The sequence below is a fragment of the Panthera onca genome, chromosome C2 (assembly GCF_046562875.1).
Source record: "Panthera onca isolate mPanOnc1 chromosome C2, mPanOnc1 haplotype 2, whole genome shotgun sequence".
NCBI lineage: Eukaryota > Metazoa > Chordata > Mammalia > Carnivora > Felidae > Panthera > Panthera onca.
In genome coordinates this window covers 60231653-60252232 of record NC_138347.1, presented here as the reverse complement: position 1 = coordinate 60252232, position 20580 = coordinate 60231653, and the positions used below count along the sequence as shown (strand labels likewise).

The window sequence follows — 20580 nt, the reverse complement described above, 5'->3', positions numbered from 1 at the left end:
CTCTCCTTCAAAATGGTACTCTCCCAAAGATTACAATCTGTAGGTGGCAGAAGAGAGAAAAAAAGGAAATCCTCTCATTTCTCACTCAGACTGCTTACAATGGTAGATCAAAATACTATGATTTTAAATAAGATGATGTTTGGTTTAGAATACTCTGCCATCTACCTAACTCTCCCTAAACCCACACACAGATTTCCTGGGATGGTTTTCTTCTTTTGACCTTTCTTATTTTCCCCCCTTCACTGATTTCAAGTATCTTCATAAGGTCACAACTTCCAGAAAATGAAAAATAGATTCCTTATAATAGCCACTTACGGTAAGCCTGAAATTTTGAAATCTACTTAGGGGAAGCAACAGAAGTACTTGATTTGTTACCTAATAAGGAAAAAGTCATTACATGCACCTTAAAGAAAACCTCCACAAAAGAAGGCTAAATGTTACATGTAAAGTCTTACTGCTGTAAAACCAGTCTTTAAAGGGACATCAGCAAGAAGGAAATGTGACCAGGGCTAACATGCAATACAGCAACTACACTGCTGTTATTCTTTATTTCTAGATATGAACACAACTTCTATGAGATATATTATCCCTTATGTAACTTATCATTAATGTTAATTTTTTAGGACCAATAAGGAAGCTTCTTTTTGAGGACCATTCTTATAAAAGAGCAGGTGAGAAAGAAGAGGGGGAAAATTGTTTTGGTGTCACTTACCTATCTGGCCACTGGGTGCCAGAGTAGGTCTTCCTAAAGTCAGAGGTTCAGTCAGGCAGATTACTAATTCATACACACTGCAGCACACCAGATCATGAATGGTAAGGACACTAAGAGAGTCTAGTCATTCATGGAGCTCAATCCTCTTAAAAAAAACTCTCAACTATGTTTTCAAAAGAACTCAACAACTGTCCAAATGCATTCTATGATTTTTAGGAACTACTGAATTTTTATTTACATTTTCAAGATCATGGATTTAGTTTTCATTAAAGATACTTACTACAGTATTCCCAAACCAAAGTCTAACTTGATATGGATTTGGTTTTCAGAGATTGGGTCTTGGTTTGCTTTTGGATTTGGATTTGATTTTAGATTTGACTTGGATTTAGTTTTGGTTTTCATGGATTTGGTTTTCACTTACAGTAAAAGACTTCAGGAGATCCCATACCAGGTCTAATCTGAATAGTAACTGAACTAGCAAATATAGTCATGTCCTACAGATCGAAACCACTATAATGTCCCCATTCCCAATATTCTGAGCATTGCCAGATAGAAAGCAGATACAGTAAAATCCACTAGCTTTGTACCCCTTCCTGAAAGTGGAAAGTAGCCACTACTTGGTATCTTTCCCAATGTCTCCCCACTGACTTCAGATGTCAACAATCTTACAGTGAAAAAAAAAAAAAAAAAAGAAAGATTCCTTAAAATGCCCACTTAATAAGTATGACAAGCCCCAGGTTTTCAGTATTAACTTAGAGAAAGTAGAAAATGGTTTTCTATAAAATTTCCTTTAAGCAGCTGGGTTTTATTTTTATTATATTCTCTACTTTTGCATCTCTCTCTTTTTCCTTCTTCTTCTTCTTCTTTTTTTTTTTTTTTTTTTTTGGTAGTCAAAAAAAAGTATAATTATGGTGTCTGTAACACCATGCAGATTTTTATTCAGGTTTGCTTTTCCATTGCTACTGCTCCATCTCCATTGACTTCCGGCTTGGAATTTTAATAGCTAAATGTGATGGAAATCCTCACAATCCAGGCTTCTGAAAAGTGGAGATGGGTTAGATCTGGCAGCTTCTTTCCCCTATTTTCTATCAACTCCCACCATTCCTTTGGTTTTTTATAGAGTGAGAATGTGAATAAATTCTCAAACTGCACTCACCCAATACAAAGATAAACATTAAGAGACATAACTGAAATGTTATTAAAATTTATAAGAAATTCTTTACCTTCATCAACAGAATCTGAAGTGCTGCTTTTGTCCAGAGAAAGATATTCATTTTTATTCAAGTCCAGTGATTTTGATGGCACTCTACTTAACCTCTTCTCGGAAGTTAGTAAAGGACTCTTTTTGATCTGTTTCTCACTTGGGGGTTCCTCTTTCCCTAACCCCTAAAAGGAAAACAATCCAGTTTAAAAAACAGATTATTGGCTTAGATTTTAAAGTGAGATCTTTAATAATAAAGACTCTTGAAAATACAGCTGTTTGGAAAATGTGTTTGTTATGTTTGCATCACATTTCCAATACAGTCCATAAATATTGGTAAACAATAATATATGATAATATATTCTGAAATCATCTTCTGACACAGTACTGAACAATAAATTTAGGAAGAACATCATATAAGAAGAACTCACAGTTAACATCATGTGAGCATCACTTGAGCAGAAGGGAAAGGGGAGCAGAGGACAACAATAATAGAGCAGTAGATTCTTTAGGGTGGGCAAGGGAGAGGAGTCAAACCCGATTAGTGTCCCCAGACAATACCTGCCCCATCATCTCAAGGAAGAGAACTCCCCCATTCTGAAGACCAGTAACTACAGGGGAAAGAGAAAGCAAATAAAGAGAATAAGAGTCACATAAGAGTACAGTGGAGGAAAGAGGTTCAACAGGAAACAATTTCACAGCAAACTCCTAAGAACACAGTTGGCTTTGCTGTTAAAGAACTAAGGGATTGGGCATTAAAATATATCCCATATATGATGTATCTATACTTTCTGAGAATGGTTTAATCAAGAGATGTCGTTTCTATAATAAATTTAATGTTAGGCATTAAAGTATGAATGCTATTGCTGTGTTAGTATTCAAGTAGAACAGTATTAAAATTAGGTTTAATAGACCAGCATAAAAAATATCAACTACATAGCAAAGTACTTTCTTGCATTGAAAGAGAGCATATCTGTAATCCTTACACTTCCTGCCCCAGATCTTTGAGCAGCAGTGAAACTCCAGGGAGGATACGGGTTTCTATTGGCCACTCAGAGAACAGAATAACAACTGGGACCCAGGACACAATTTGTGAAAGGATTAAACTACCCCCATCAGAGAACTGATTCTTCAAGCAGAGATTACTGCTGAAATTGAGACTTGATTTATTTGGGAGTTCCACACTGCAAAGCAACATGCCTACTTAGCTGATCCAGAGCCTCTTTAGCAGATGCTGAGTAAGTTTACACACATATTTCTCCTGTTCTTTCAATTAAGGTATGGCTCCTATTATAAGGAATATAGACAAATACTTGTAGGAAAAGTAACAGTCACTATCTTTTCGTGGTTGACATTTGAACAGTTTTTGTGTTCTTTTCTATATTTCCTGAATTTTTACAAAGAATAATTTTATAACTTAAGAAAGACCTATTTCATCTTAGAAAAAAAATGTTATTTCTCACTTTTTGTTAGTTCCAACTTTCTTACAAGTAAAAAGGAAACAAAGTTAGTGACATATGATATTTTTTGCCATATGAGAATCTATCTCATCATACTGTTCTTGAATGCAAAAAAAAAAAAAAAAAAAAAAAAGGACTGAACTATATTGTATCCCATAACCTGAAAATGACAATGAATGTATGACCAATCTTAAAACATTAAAATCTTCCTCTACATTCCATTCCCTTTCCTTAAATGAAATATGACCTCCCTCAGGGACAAAACTAGAAGGAAGAACCAATGGATTATTCTAAGAGCAGGTACAGAAGACAATGTCAAGGAGGTTGTAAGAAAGACTCAAGATTAGTAATTTTGAGAATCCAATCCTCAAAGTCAGACTTTTATAAAAGGATCAGGAGACTGCAAGAGACCTCCTGTCCTGTTACCTCCCCAAAATTGAGTGGTTTGGTTTTCTCCATGAGAACATACAAAAAGATTAGCATCCAGAATCACCTCCCTTACTACAGTAGTAAGTTCCTAAGGGTCTCTATATAAATAGTTTTACAAGAAATCCACATACAAAATCTGACTGAGATAGATGAATGATGCCCAAAACAAGCTGATAACTTGGTGGCCTTTACACATTCTATTCAAAGTTTTCCCAAATTTATTCACAGGAGATGCTGAGAGCTCCATGGGAGAAATAAGAAAAGGCCCATTGCTGGCCACATGTATATTCACCCTCAATTATAATAGCTTATGGTTACTGAATACTTAATACATAATAGGGATTGTTTAATGCAATTTCACATATATTAATTCATGTCATCCTTATAAAAAAAAAAACCCCTGTGGAGTATTATAGTCCTCATCTTACAGTTGAGAAAACCAAAGCATAGAAATGTTAAGTAAGTTAACATTTAAGGGCATTCAGGTAGCAAGTGGCAGAGGCAGAATTTGAAACCAAAGCTCTGCTTTAAACCAAGAAATTCAGCTTTGGTCCCAGACTTATCCCCAGTCAGCAGAATGAAAGCTCTATAGTAGGAGCACTTTCAGCGCTTACAGTGCTGTCTCTAAATACCATTCTTCACTAAGAACGATGGCCCATTAGGAAAATGGTTAATACTAAGTCTGGGACAGTAAGTGTACAAAGTGTGCCTGGGACATGTTGTTGTGCCAGAAAGAAAGGAAGCCATCAAAGATTATTGATCATTTATAAAACACAAAGGAGCCCACCTGAAGGGGCTCCTGTTGCCAGAGGAGACAAACTGAGTATTAAAAAAAATAAATAACGGGGGGAGGGGAACAATGGACTTATAATGATATTTGAAAAAATAAAGGAAGAAACTAGTAATTAACCAGATGTGCCTGCTTTCATAGTCAGCTTACGAAGCATTTACTGTTACTCAAGCATGCTACTCAGGGTTCTCATCTCCCCCTTCAAAACAAATTCTTTTCACCACACACGACTTACCCTGAGAAAAATTCTGCTAACTACGAATTTCTCTATCATATTTTATTTTTAATGATGCCTATCCCCCTTGTAGACGGATGCTCAGGGAACTGTCTGGTAGTTTTGCATCATATCCAGCTCTGAACAGAACAATATATTATTCCCATATAACCTCAGTTACTTAAAGACTTAAAACCTTTTTCTTAAAATAAAGGAGCAGCCTGACATCCTAAACTTTAAAAAGTTTGTACACTTTGTTTTTATTTGATCTTACATTATGATGAACACATGACAGCATCAGATATATTTTAAAAGGGATATCATACACTAACCCCTTTCGGTGAATTTCCATCAATTGACTCTCTCTCTGAAACACGATTAACTGATTCTCGTGTAAAACTGATGGACTTGGAAAATTTTTCATCTCTCGCCCCACAATCATCCAAGCTGCTTCTTCCTGGACTTCTATAAGAAACACATCATTATAGAAATATAACCAAGATCAATTTCATACAAATAAGTGATTTAGTCTCCCTACTGAGGTCTTCTCTATTATACAGCATTTTGACAACAAATGGTTTTTTGTAATGTAACAAATAAGTCCTACTTATAACAAGACCATCTTCTTAAACCACCTGCAGATGACTTTATTTCTGAAAATAAGATGTGCTCATATGAGACATTATAAATGTCGGAAACCATTAAAAAATTACCCAAATACCAGCGGCAATAACAGCAAGTAACCCAATGAATATTATAGCTTGTTTGAATTTCAGTTGGGGACCGCCACAAAGCTTTCAAAGGTACAGACTAGATGTTTGGGTTGGATGCCAGTCAGCACCAGAAGGCAGCTCTGGATTTCCTTTCTTCTGACTCAGTTCCAGCTGAGGTGGTGACTCCCTCCCAGAAGGGGGTGCTCCTGATGTCTGAGCACAGACCCCATTGATCAGTCCATGCCCCTTTTCTTGTTCTTCTTGTTCCTAAGGACCAGGTTTAAGGAACAGCTTTCAAATGGTCATAGGAACATGACTACAACAAATGTCCTGGGACTTGCTTTTCCTCTTTCTGGGAGGAGCATAAAGAAAGGAAAATCTATTAAATATAAAAGAAGTACAACTGATCTAATTTTCAGGCCTCAAACTTATTGAGCAATTAATATTCCTATGTAATCATTGCTAGATAGAGACTTAAAGCTCTTCTAAAATAAAGTAGCAGCCTAACATCTTTAGCTAGATTATCCTGAGGAAGGAACAGAAAAGCCAAAGGGCCTTTCATCCCTATTCTACCCCACCCAAATAATACTTAGGTCTGCCACCAAGTCACTCCTGGCTAGGCAGAATGGCAAGGCTGAGGGGGACGCAACAAGAAAAATGGCCCTTTGTAGCAACGTGGATGGAACTGGAGAGTGTGATGCTAAGTGAAATAAGCCATACAGAGAAAGACAGATACCATATGGTTTCACTCTTATGTGGATCCTGAGAAACATAACAGAAACCCATGGGGGAGGGGAAGGTAAAAAAAAAGAGGTTAGAGTGGGAGAGAGCCAAAGCATAAGAGACTGTTAAAAACTGAGAACTGAGGGTTGATGGGGGGTGGGAGGGAGGGCAGGGTGGGTGATGGGTATTGAGGAGGGCACCTTTTGGGATGAGCACTGGGTGTTGTATGGAAACCAATTTGACAGTAAATTTCATATATTAAAAAATAAAAAATAAAAAAAATTAAAAAAAAAAGAAAAATGGCCCTTTGAGACTAGCCCAGCAGCTGAGTGTCTGCATCTGAGGATTTTAAGGATGGGAGTGAGTTGTGGAGAAATACAGAAAGGAAAAAGGAGGAGAGAGAGTGATGGAGAGATTGAAAATGAAGACAAAGAAAATGGAACAGCTGAGGAAATAAAGGTTTGAGACAGATACACTTCTTTTGGAAATAGGAAGAAAGGGAAAAGGAAGAGAAGAGGAAATAAGAATCTGGCCACATCCTCTCTGAGAAAGCACTCAATTGCGAGAAGAAAGTTTTCTGGTGACCTCAAAAAGCTAGACCTTACAGTGTATAAAGCACTTGGTCAAAAATATTTATTCTCAGGCGCCTGGGTGGTTCAGTCTGTTGAGCATCTGACCTGGGCTCGGGTCATGATCTCACGGTTCGTGGGTTCAAGCCCCGCACTGGGTTCTGTGATGACAGCTTGGAGCCTGGAGCCTGCTTTAGATTCTGTCTCCCTCTCTCTCTGCCCTTCCCCCCACTCATGCTCTGTCTCTCTCTGTCTCAAAAATAAATGAACATTTAAAAAAAACTTTTTTATGGGAATACAAGCTGGTGCAGCCACTGTGGAAAACAGTATGGAGGTTCCTCAAAAAACTAAAAATAGAACTACCCTACAACCCAGCAATTGCATTACTAGGCATTTATCCACAGGATACAGGTGTGCTGTTTCAAAGGGACACATGCACCCCTGCGTTTATAGCAGCACTATCAACAATAGCCAAAGTATGGAAAGAGCCCAAATGTCCATCGATGGATGAATGGATAAAGAAGATGTATACAATGGTGTATTACTCAGCAATCAAAAAGAATGAAATCTTGCCATTTGCAACTACGTGGATGGAACTGGAGGGTATTATGCTAAGTGAAATAAGTCAGAGAAAGACAAAAATCATATGACTTCATTAATATGAGGACTTTAAGAACCAAAACAGATGAACATAAGGGAAGGGAAACAAAAATAATATAAAAACAGAGAAGGGGACAAAACCGAAGAGACTCATAAATATGGAGAACAAACTGAGGGCTACGGCAGGGGTTGTGGGAGGGGGGATGGGCTAAATGGGTAAGGGGCATTAAGGAATCTACTCCTGAAATCATTGTTGCACTATATGCTAACTAACTTGGATGTAAATTTAAAAAAATAAAATTAAAAAAAAATTTTTTAGTAAAAAAAATATTCTCTTCTTCACAAGAAACCCCTTGAGTTGGCAGGGACCTTGGAGATTATCTAAGTTAAATGAGGTTTAACTACCTCATTTCAGAGATGGGTAAACTGAGCATCTGAAAGGCTAAGAGATTTGCTTGAGGTTGTGCAGATACTTGGTGGCCAAGTCCAGACAAGAATCCAGATCTTCTTTACCATAACCCAAGGCTCTCTGCATTATGTCAACTGTTTTTCTACCCAGCCCCAGTACCTAAGAGACACTAGTAAACTTTACAAGGAGAAGAGTACAATGGAAATTTTTAACTTTACAGAAAACTAATAAAATATGCATGTGCAACCACGTAAAAAAGTCTAAAATATTGATGCTGAGCTGAAACAGTATAAAGAGGATCAGCATAACTAGAAACTACCTAAATAGAAGAAAAAAAAACTGTAAACATACTGAGACTTCTGAAAGATTTCCATTTTTAACTTGCTATAGAATTTTTAAGAGTTTTATTAAGATATAACTCACATTCCATAAAATTCACCCCATTTAATGTGTACAATACAGTGGTTTATAGAGTTGTACAGCCACAACCACTATCTAGGTTTAGAGCATGTTCATCAACAAAAAGAAATCCTGTGACTGTTAGTAATCACTCCCCATTCTCCCTTCCTCCCAGCCCTTGGTAAATACTAATCTACTTTCTGTCTCTATAGATGTGCTCATTCTGGATTCCATTTCACATAAACGGATTGTACAATACGTGGTCTTGGGTAACTCACTTCTTTCACTTGCTTCTGTCACTTATAATGTCTACTATAGAATTTTAATGTATTATCCTTAATTGTTTTTATTGCTACGACCTCAATTACCATTGGACAAAATGCACTTTTACTTGTATAGGTTAATAAAAATATCCACTCTTCCAATGAATCCCCATCAATCAAAAATAATCTCATCTCTGAATTTATCATATTATCTATTGCTCCTTTTGGCCTTTGTCATTTTCAACCCTGTATTATAAGTATTTGCATTCTCCATAGTACTATCAGCTCCTTTCATTAATGCATTCAGTATTTATTGAGTGTCAACTACATGTCAAGCACTATGCTAGGGTTTCCTTGAGGAAACATATCATCTTTGTATCCCTCAAAATACCTACCAGCTAGTTTATTTTATTGTTATCTACAAGCTCAGAGATGTCACTAGGTACTTCTTCAGACCCTTAATAAAAAGTTTTACTAAAACTATGCTTTAAGCAAACCCTAGATAACAGAGTTACAAAATTAACAGTTCCTTGTATGTCCTATATTTGCTTACCAATTTAGCAAACTATTCAGTGTCCTCACCTTTCACTTCATTCCACTACAAAGACCAAAGAGGCAAATTCCACCCAAGGACAATTTAATAGAAATTCTAAATTGGTAAAGTCTAAAATAATTCTGCTTTAATTAATGATTAATAAGTTGTGATAGTTAACATTTTGCTCTACCTTGGCTGTACAGTATCCTCGATTGACAAAGACAAGTTTTCCATCTCTTCAGCATTTAAGCCTAGCTCATTACCATAGTTCTGCTGGAGCAGCTGCCAGAATTCCTGTCTGGTCAAGCTCTAAAATGACACAAAAATTACACTGAATATTGGAAAATATAAGATACTACAACATAGTGATACAAACATGAATTTTGAGGTCAAAATGACCTGTTGTGCAGATTCTAAATGTGAAAGTTTGGTAGTTATTTGGCCTTTTCAAATGACAGTTTTCTGCATGTATAAAAAATGGGTTAACAGGGGTGCCTGGGTGGCTCAATAGGTTTAGCATCTTACTCTTGATTTCGGCTCAGGTTATGATCTCACAGTTCGTGAGATTGAGTCCCACCTCAGGCTCTGCACTGACAACATGGAACCTGCTTGGTATTCTCTCTCTCTCTGCCCCTCCCCTGCCCGTGCTCTCTCTCCTTCTCAAAATAAATAAATAAACATTTTTTAAAAATGGGTTAACAAAACTTACCTGACAGGGTTGATACTGGGAGTAGATAAAATGATGACTTTAAAGTGTATAACATAATAACTACTGTAAATGAGAAGAGGTTTCAAATTGTCTCTTCATAAAATAATTTGTTCATAGTATTATTGGGCAATCACTAATCTGCAATTTAAATTCTACAATCCAGGGGCCCCTGAGTGGCTCAGTAGGTTAAGCGTCTGATTTCAGCTCAGGTCATGATCTCCCAGTTCATGAGTTCAAGCCCCACTTCCAGCTCTGTGCTGACATCTCAGAGCCTGGAGCCTGCTTTGGATTCTGTGTCTCCCTCTCTCTCTGCCCCTCCCCAACTTGTGCTTTGTCTCTCTCTGCCTCTCAAATTAAAAAAGAAATTTTCTTAAAAAAGAAATTTAAATTCTACAGTCCAATAAATAAATAAATAAATAAACAAATAAATAAATAAATTCTACAATCCAACTGTCTACCATGACCACTGGATCAGCATTCAGTGTTCTAATCATCAACTCAAAACCATTCTCTTAATCCATAATGTATCTGAATATTTTGACCATTTTTAAGACCTTATATATCAGTAAATTTTAAGTTATATTTCCCTACAATATAAAAGGCAACAGGATAGAATTCAGAGTATTTCCTTTAATTCATTTATAACAAAATCCATCTTGTTCTTTCTTTATAGGTAACATATCAGTGTTAAAATCATCTAAAACAAAAAAGTCATGCATGCACTGTAGAGCAAAACAAAAACAATAATAATAAGATAACCAATGGTCTGATTTCTAGAAACATTTTAGGTGGTTAATTACATGATTAAGCACAGTAGAGGGAGGCAGCATAACACCTGAGGCAACTGTTGGCAAGACTATTTCTCATTCATTTAGCAAATATTTATTTAGAACCTCCAAACATGTATCACTGCACTACATGGCTAAGAATAAACATGATATATACAAGTTAAGCTCCTTGTTCTCAAACAACTTATAATATAGTTGAAGAACCATGGGAGACTTTTAAGTTAAATATGATAGGCTATAATATTAAGTACTAAAGTACTGATACAATCAACTTACTATAAAAGTCTAAAGGCAAGGGTGCCTGGGTGGCTCAGTCAGTTAAGCGTCTGACTTCGGTTCAGGTCATGATCTCATGGTTTGTGAGTTTGAGCCCTGCATAGGGCTCTGTGCTGACAGCTCAGAGCCTGGAGCCTGCTTCAGATTCTGTGTCTCCCTCTCTCTCTATCCCTCTCCGACTAGTGCTCTGTCTCTCTGTCTCTCAAAAATAAATAAATGTAAAAAAATTTTTTTTAAGTCTAAAGGCAAGAAATATTACTGTGGATTAGCGTGATCAGATAAGGCTTCACATTGGCTAAATGTCTTCAGCAGAGCTGAAGGAAGGACATGAATGGGGAAAATGGAGAGAGGAGGAAATTTGGAGAGAGAGAAACCAACACACAAATACAAAATAAATACATAAAGAACATAGGTAATGTCTGTTTTGCAGTCAGTTAATAGTTTATTGACCTAACTGGGGTAAAAAAAAAAATTAAGTTGGAAAATAGAGATAAATATAGGGAGATTTAAGGGGGTCAAATATATGCCTTAAATTCCTCCCTGATATTCCCCTTAACAGATGCCACTTCCTTTTTTCTTTCTCCTTGTTTCTTCTCCATGTCTAGTGGCTATGGAATCTTTGTTACATTACACTAGATGACCTTCACTATATTTTACAGAACCTCGAAGAAATTAAGAAAAAAACTTCTGCATTTTAGACCACTAGTTTCCAATTTGCCATACCCAGACTGGTAAGATTCCACAAGAGTAGTTGATGAAAATTCAGACATTACTATCAATATTTCAAAAAATAAAAAGTATCCAAACAATTACCTACAATAAAGTTATTCAAGCTAAGTAAAATGTCAGGCCCCTTTGAGGCTGAATTACATTAGCCTAGAGCAGTTATTCAGGCTCATAAGAAACTCTCATTGCAAATAATGTTTGTCTAATAAACAATAATGTTCTAAGATTTTATTATTTAGTTATATGCCATTTGCTTGGTGGACAAGGTCTTTGGAAGACTAGTGTCCACAAAAGAAAAATAAAAAGGATCACTAGTGGTAGAGAAAGTTAAGGAACTTGATTCTTGATCCTAACACATTTCTTTTCTGATTCCCACTCCAAAAAAGCCATTTGTGTACAGCAGTTAGCTCATACTAATAACTCAATCTTTCAAAGACATTACCTTTGAAATGCTTCCAGTGTCATAAGTGGATGGTTAATTTTATAAAGAGAAACAAGAAATATTTCAATATACTTGTGGAAGATTATTTTATAAAAACTTCTCTGAAATAATAAATTTCAAACTATTCCAAAAACAGACTAAAAGAAGTAGATAAAACAATTATAAATATTCAGGTGACTTCCTACAACTGAATGACATGAAACTTAGACATAAAATATTAACAATAAAAACACAATTTTATTTGACTACATGAATGTTTTAAATACGTTATCAAAAACCATCAAGATGTGAATAGTTAATAGGGTAATTTCAATATACTTTTTCATTTCTGAGTTTATATATATATATAGGAACTTCTATACAAAGTATAAAGTATTTATATATAAAGTATATGTTTACATATATAAATATAAATCTATAAAAATATAAAGTATATATATAAAGTATCTATGTATATAGATTAGTGGAAAACAAAATAGAACTCATTTAATTCACCATCTTTTTTTAAGTTCACCATTTTATAGATCTGCTCATTTGTTAAAAACAAGTTTTTCTATAAAGTTGATCAGAAAAGACAAAAACGTGGTCATTTATAGTCGTGTTGAATATTTAAACATTAAAACATATACCCAGACTGATATTCATAATTCTCTGAATAACAATAATTTTCTAAAGAGGTTGTTTTAAAAAACATCCTAAATTTTAACCAAAGGCTGACCACCTACCTGCAAACAATGAAGAGTCCTGGTTCAGCCTGCAGGGTACTTTAACAAAATAAAGATGAACCAAGCAGCAATCAGATACGACTCAAAAGTCAGAAGATCAATTTCTGGCCCAGAAAGCTTTGTATTCTAAGTATTCTGCAAAGTCTTTATCTGCAGCAGAGTTCCCAATATTTAATGACAACTACATAAAATCACTGTTTCAATCTTCTCTTTTTGTTATGAGAGGCTTTTCCTTATGAAAGACAAGTCCTACAGAGTTCAAAGCACATTATTTGTCACTTCCTGGTTTGTAGTATCAGCACTCTTTCCAAGGTTGCAGGTCAGAATGCAGAATTGGTAGTTACACCTCACTCTACAGGTTCCTAAGCCACTCCTACTAGAAGAGGATAGGTAAACAGGGTTTTATTAAAGGGACAGTTCTCAATTTCTTCTGTTCCACAGAAGATTAGAAACAATAAAATGCAAATGAAAATATCTTGCTTATGCTCAATTACTATGTCAATCTCATTTTAAGGATTAAATATATCAAGGGCTAAATTTCTTCCTCCATGCTATCGCTTTCTATTCATTTCTAGCAATGTCATTATTACTTCTTCATATGCCACTTCTTCAGTATTGATGTAGCACCTCATCAGACTCATGCATTAACCCTTTATCACTATCAAAGATTGAGTTCTTGAGTATTATAAATGGAACGCCAGGAAATGGCAAGAAGAGTGAGCTATTCAGGTCAAGCAATTCCAATAAGCCCTCGGCACATCATTCATCACTGAAAAGTTTACATCTTCATTACTCAATAGTTCTTCCCTTTAAAAATATTTTTTACTTTCTTCAGAATAATTTCCTGGCAGGGACCTGGGATATAATAAACACACAGAGAGTCTCATCTACCAATTCCAATTTCTTTCCTGAAGAAAAATGTTCCTCTAAATAAAAAAATCACAGCTTGCCCGAATTTCTACCTAGGTATTCCATTTAATTTAGTAAGGTGTTAGACAACATCAAATGCTACTCAATGAACTGCAAGGATATCCTTTTGGGGGGTTGCTAAAACCTAATCATTTAATGCAACAGCAGAATGAGGGACCAGAGCAACACTGGAGAATAGCACTCCCTCAAACAAAGAAAGCACACATGGGGGATACAGTACACTGTCTAAAAATCAATGCTTTTGGCATGTTATGGAAATTCTCATGGGTTGCAATTATAGATAGATACCCTTACTCTATTATGGTAACCAAACTGCTATGAGAAAAATATACCTTAGCTATACTGTAAATGATCATATATACTAAGATCATATAGACTTATATGCTAAATATAAAAATTCCTATAGTAAACCATCAGTAAGTATTCAGTAAATTTAGTAGGTTTACAAGGGAAAACAGAACCTAAGACTGAGCCCCAAGAAAGCCTGGCACACAAAGGAGTGGCCAGCAAAAAAAAAGAATGAAGGAAATACCAGACAGGTAAGAGGGAAGTCCAGAAGGAATGATGTCATGGAATTCAAGGAAAGAAGGTGCTTCAAAATGGAGGGAGTGTGTCGTAGTGTGGAATGTTGCTGACAGATCAAGTACATGGAGAACATCCATGGCAAGTGCAAGCATGCCAAGGAAACAGCCTGGCAAGCCAGTTCACCAAGACTAGCAGGTGGAAGAAGGGAAGGGGGGGGGGGCGGAAGGAAGAGAAGGGAGAAGGAAAGAGTCAGTGGGGAAGAGGGAAGCAGCCAGGGCTTGAGGGGCTTTGTATGCCATGCTGAGGAATATAGGGTTTACACTGTTAAAATATGAAAAGCCAGGGCACCTGGGTGGCTCAGTTGGGTTAAACATCAGACTTTAGCTCAGGTCATGATCTCGCGGTTCCTGAGTTCAAATCCCACACTGGGTTCTCTGCTGTCAGTGTACAGTCTGCTTCAGCTCCTCTGTCCCTCCCTCTCTCTCTCTCTCTCTCTCTCTCTCTCTCTGCTCCTCCCCAAGTCATGGTCTCTCTCTCTCTCTCTCTCTCTCAAAAATAAACATTAAAAAAATTAAAATATAAAAAGCCACCTAATGGTTTCACATAGAAAAGTAAAAAGTTCAAACCTGTTTTTTGAAAGATACACTTTTAAAACCATTATCACTTTGGTAACAATCTAAAGGACAAATTACAGTGTTAAAAAGAGATATTTAGGAGACTATTGTAATGGCTCAAGGTAGAAATGATGAGGGCCCTGGTGAACAACACAACATGGTTGGGGAAGGAGAGGTAAGGAACAAGGATACATCCAGGTTTCTGGCTTGGGTGACCAGGTAGAAGGAGGTACACTTCACCAACTGAGGGAAAACAGGTGGAGGAGTTCTGCTAACCAACAAGGTAAAACAGAGGGAACAATATAAGAATACAAATACTTTTGCATTACCAGGCTATTATATAGAAAACGTGACTAAAACAGTTACCAATTTTACACTTATTTTTTCAGGCAGGTTTGAATGTTGTACTTAGATTTATAGCACTACTGGAAAACTTCTAGATTTCCAAGTACAGGAATTCCAAAACAAGTGATCACTGGGGAGAGTCACAAGAAAGAATAAGGGGATTTGACAAGACTGAGGAGTCTGCAGGAGAAGGCTGGATGACACTCTTCCAAAAGGTCTCAGAATTTGACATTAACTTCCTAAACTGACCGCCTTTTGGAGAATGGCCCCAGCACTGTCAGTGGCCTGTAGTTGCACTCAGAGTGGCTAGCTTTAACAAGCCACACTCATATACTGCATATACTCTGTCAGTGGTAAATGCACTAATGCACAACAGGGGGACAGTCCTTTCTAGTCACTGGAAATCTTTCATTCCGCCACACAGGGTGCTCAACACCTTGTAAGTCAGGTATTACTAATCAGAAATTTGCATGATAAGCATGGAATCAGAGCAAAGGTAGACAGTTTAAAGGACCAACTGTGATGTTGGTGTGGACTGATGATTCATCTCTGTACATTTCTCTAGCGATCTCAGTTGGCCTCTGTAACTCTATTTTTCTGTCCTAAGTTCTTGGCCTAAGTCCAGCCAACCCCCCTTCAGACTGACATATTTGTTCTTTATACATACGAGTATAATCAGCCAACTGTCTTATTTATTTTTAAAATGTTTATTTCTGAGAGAGAGAGAGAGACAGAGACAGAGAGAGAGAGAGGTAGGGACAGAGAGAGAGGAGGAGAGAGGATCCAAAGCAGGCTCTGCGCTGACAGCAGCAAGACCAATGCGGGGCTGGAACTCATGAACTGTGAGATCATGACCTAAGCAGAAGTCAGATGCTTAACCAACTGAGTCACTCAGGCACCCCCAACCATTTTAAATCAATTTTTCCCCAACACACCTGAGGAATAGGACACCCTTTTGTCATTCTCCTATTAGCAATTCCCAAAACAGAAGCTGGAATGACATGAATCAAAATTTGGAGGGGTGGGGGGTCTGTGTATATCAGAAGAGCTCCTCTCATCACCTTACCCCTAGTTCTGACACATGCCCCTGCTTCTGACCTTAGGAAATAAGTCAGAAAGCCAGTCTGTCTCTTTAAGCCTTAGAATTTAAAATGAGTGCAAATTTTTGCTCTCAGAGACTCTGGTTTTAAATAATCAGTCTCAAAATGTATTCTTAAATTTGCATGAAGAGCTAGCTTCATAGCAGCCCCCACATACTGGCAAGAGAGACCACCATTATCTCTCTGAGAGAAAAATAGTACAAAAAGAGCAATTTAACTCTATACACATCCTGCCTGTATTGGCAGGAACATGGAACATGAACACAAGGAACATGAAAGGATTAATATTGAGGCTTGAGCTTTAACCAAAAAAACTTTTAACTTTTAAGCTTTGTTAAAAGTAATAACCTTATAGGGGCACCTGGGTCTCAGTCAGCTGAGCATCTAACTTCGGCTCATGTCATGATCTCACAGCTTGTGGGTTCGACCCCTGCATCAGGCTCTGTGCTGACAGCTCAGAGCCTGGAGCTTGCTTCGGATTCTGTCTCCTCTGCTCCTCCCCTGCTTGCACAGGCGTTCTCTCTCTCTCAAAAATAAATAAACATTAAAAAAATTTTCTTTAAGTAATAACCTTATATATTCATCCTGTTTTCTTGATAATTCAAGTATACAAAAGATAACGTTCCTTTGGCAACTGAGGATTCTTCAGTGTTTCCAAATAATCATTTGTTCTCATGTTGCATAGAGGTTTAAAAAACTGAGTTAAGGCATACCTTGACTGTTGTTTCTGTAACCAAATGCCTGTTTTCTCCTCATCCTTTGCCTTTTCCTTGAGCAGAGAATTGAAAAAGTCTTGTTATTTATTTTTTTTATTAAAAAAAATTTTTTTAATGTTTATTTTTGAAAGAGAGAGACAGAGCACAAGCGGGCGAGGGGCAGTGAGAGAGGGAGACACAGAATCTGAAACAGACTCCAGGCTCTGAGGTGTCAGCACAGAGCCCAACGCGGGGCTCGAACCCACAAATCACAAGATCATGACCTGAGCCAAAGTCCGACACTTAACCGATTGAGCCACCCAGGCCCCCCAGAAACAGTCTTGTTATTTAAATGTAATGATCATCTGGAGTCAAAATCATTAAAGTTTTTTACTAAACTGAATCATTCAAAAAGTATTTATTGAGCATCTACTATGTATAATGTAACACTATAACTTATTGTCCACTCTTGAGAGTAAAGGGCATTATTGACAGAGTGCCAGACGATACTGAGTAAAACAAGATGTATGCCAAAGTTCTATAGTGAATACTGACCTGGTCACTATGAACAATGAACACTATGAACAATGAACAAGACAGACATGGTCCTTATCTTCAGGGAGTTTATAGTCAAGCAAGGAGAACAGAAGTAGAACACAGAATTATATGTATAATGAACTTTACAAAGGAAAATTGCAAGATGTTATAGAAAGGTAAAGGAATGGACTTGACTTGGTCTCATTAATGAGTTCCATTTCAAACTAGGGGCGGGAAAGAAGCAGGCAGAAAGACCATGCTTGAACACCTACTGTAGGGGGAGCGGGGGAGAAAGGCAGAACATTTAAGAATGGGGAGGATGTGTTGAGATGAAGCTGGAATGGTGGGCTGGGGCCTGATCATGGGGTCACTAGATAAAATTTTAGATTTTTATTCCAAGGGAAATGGGTATTAAGCAGGAAGCTAATATTGGTAGGCATACATTTTAAAAAAGATAAATTTGGCTGTAGTATTGTTCAGAGGTCAAAAACTTCCTGTGAAAGGCCATACGGTAAATATTTTAGGCTTTGTAGGCCAGTCTCTTGCAAATACTCAACTCTGCTGCTGCAGTGTGAAAGCATCCATATAATAAATAAACAAAAGAATGTGGCTATGTTTCAGTAAAATTTTATTAATGGACAAGGAAATGTGAATTTCATATAATTGTGCCATGAAATATTATTCTTCTTTTGATTTTTTTAAAACCAACTTAAAAATGGTAAGCCATTCCTACTTTGTGGACTATACAAAAACAGATGGCAAGATTGTTTGGCTCTGAAATAGAACATGGAAGGGGTAGGAGCTTTAAACAAAATAGCTGAGGATGGGGAAAGGCCTACAGTATTATCTTAAACCATGGTTGCACACTTCTTCACAAAAGACAGAAACCACCAATTGTTTGTATCAAAGAATGGAGCTGCCACTGTCTTTTGGCCCCACAAATTGCAGATACTCAACGTGCTGTCTATAAAAATGGTGCTGGGGAGCCTGGGTCATCATCTAATGGGTAATCATCTGACTTTAGCTCAGGTCATGATCCCACTGTACAGGAGTTCAAGCCCTACCTCAGGCTCTGTGCTGACAGCTCAGAGCCTGAAGCCTGCTTCAAATTCTGTGTCTCCCTTTCTCTTTGCCCCTACCCTGCTCACACTCTGTTTCTCTCTCAAAAATAAATAAGCATTTAAAAAAAATTTAGGAAAAGGTGCTAAGCTCAAAGGTTGTGAACTAAGCTGAAGTGCTATAAATTACTGCATGACTAACCATAGTGACAGGTTAAACACATGTCTACACACTGAGGATTTATGTTAAGCTAAGTCAAATATCTGAAATAAACTGTTCTTTCTGAAGCAATACATCAGACGAAGCTTATGAATGAAAAAAATGTACTTTTAAAAGCATTCTTTCTGAAAGGCATCGTATTTGCCTCTAGCTATTTTCCTTTTTTGTGGATTTATTTTACTGGAGAAATCAATAAAACACACAGAACACACACACACACAATTTAAAAATCATTTTGTTGGGGTGCCTGGGTGGCTCAGTCGGTTAAGCGTCTGACTTCGGCTCAGGTCACGATCTCACAGTCTATGAGTTCGAGCCCCGCGTCGGGCTCTGGGCTGATGGCTCAGAGCCTGGAGCCTGCTTCCGATTCTGTGTCTCCCTCTCTCTCTGCCCCTCCCCCATTCATGCTCTGTCTCTCTCTGTCTCAAAAATTAAAAAAAAAATTTAAAAAAACGTTAAAAAAAATTTTTTTAAATAAAAATCATTTTGTTGTATTTACCTTAATCTTTTTTCTAGATTAGTTTGCTTTGTTTTTAAGGCCTTGTCATGTAAGAAGTAAAACTAAGTAAGACATACTTACTCTTACTCTCAGATCCCCAGTCACAAGTAAACATAAATATAATATTCTGAACTTAAATTCTCTAAAAATATTTTGTAATTAAATTTTTTTTCATTTTACATATTTGAGAGAGGGTGTACATGGGAGAGAGGGGCAGAGGGAAAGAGAAAGGAAATCTTAAGCAGGCAACACGCTCAGCACAGAGCCCAACACAGGGGTCAATACCACGGCCTTGGGATCATGACCTGAACTGAAATCAAGAGTCACATGCTCAACCGACTTAGTCACCCAAGTGCCCCTAAAAATATTTTTTGGGGAAAAAAAAAATATATATATATATGTGTGTGTGTGTATATGTGCATAATATATATATATAATGTATTATTCAAATGGCTTAGGTTTTTTATAGAATTTTGTAGTTATACTGTATATTTTATGGATTTTGCTTTTTTGAAAGAATAGTATTATGAAAGATCAAGAAATCTAAGCAATGTGGCTTTATCACTTTCAAAAACTATAAGGCAACTGAAGTGTGTAAAAATTGCAGACAATACTAAAACTATACCACAAGCACTTTGCATTATGCCTGACAACTAACAACTCATAACTGAGAATTGCTACAATTGTTACAGATATTAGTATGTTTTAAAAAACTGTTTTTCAAAGATCACTAGGAAAATACAGGAAGGGTGGTTTTGGTTTTGTTTTCTAGTTCCTTTTCCAGGTGAATTCCACAATGTTTAAAATTCTAGTGAGGTCAGTTTTATTTTTTATTTTTTTTTAAATTATTTAATGTTTATTTTTGAGAGAGACAGAGACAGAATGTGAATGGGGGAGGAACATAGAGACAGGGAGACACAGAATCCAAAGCAGGTTCCAGGCTCCAAGAGCTCAATGCAGAGCCGGACACGGGGCTCAAACCCACAAACCCAAAAGTGAGATCATGACTGAGCCGAAGTCAGACGCTTAACTGACTGAGCCACCCAGGAGCCCCCATGGTGAGGACAGTTTTAAAACTGAGATCTCATCTCCAACTTTAGTTGGAGTTTAAGTTCTGTATTGTATTTAACACACAATATGCTTAAACATTGATTTTGTTTTAGTATATAGCAGAAATGGCTACCATTCTGTTTATTAAAATGAGGGTATGGTATCCAATCAAGATAGTCACAAGTTCAACGTGAAAGAACCAAATAATCCAAAGATATAAAAAGCAAAACTACAATAAAGATGGTGACACTCCTTTTGTACACATCAAGAACACAGGTGACATCAGGATCTTTTCAAAGAGGTTTACATTTTACTCCCACCCAG

General features: G+C 36.9%; 1 protein-coding gene across 3 annotated transcripts in view; it reads right to left on the bottom strand.

The window, feature by feature from the left end:
* The window catches only part of GRAMD1C (GRAM domain containing 1C), a 102518-nt gene that overhangs the window by 26249 nt on the left and 55689 nt on the right, over positions 1–20580 (bottom strand). For 2 of the 3 annotated variants that reach the window (XM_078453015.2, XM_078453016.2), the window contains exons 7-9: positions 9208–9326; positions 5139–5271; positions 1936–2098 (exon numbers count right to left, since the gene is read on the bottom strand). In XM_078453015.2, the coding sequence (XP_078309141.2) occupies positions 1936–2098; positions 5139–5271; positions 9208–9326 (415 nt within the window). Of the gene's footprint in view, positions 1–1935; positions 2099–5138; positions 5272–9207; positions 9327–12683; positions 13085–20580 lie in introns of those variants that run through there. The other variant, XM_060639961.3, reaches the window with a different exon arrangement.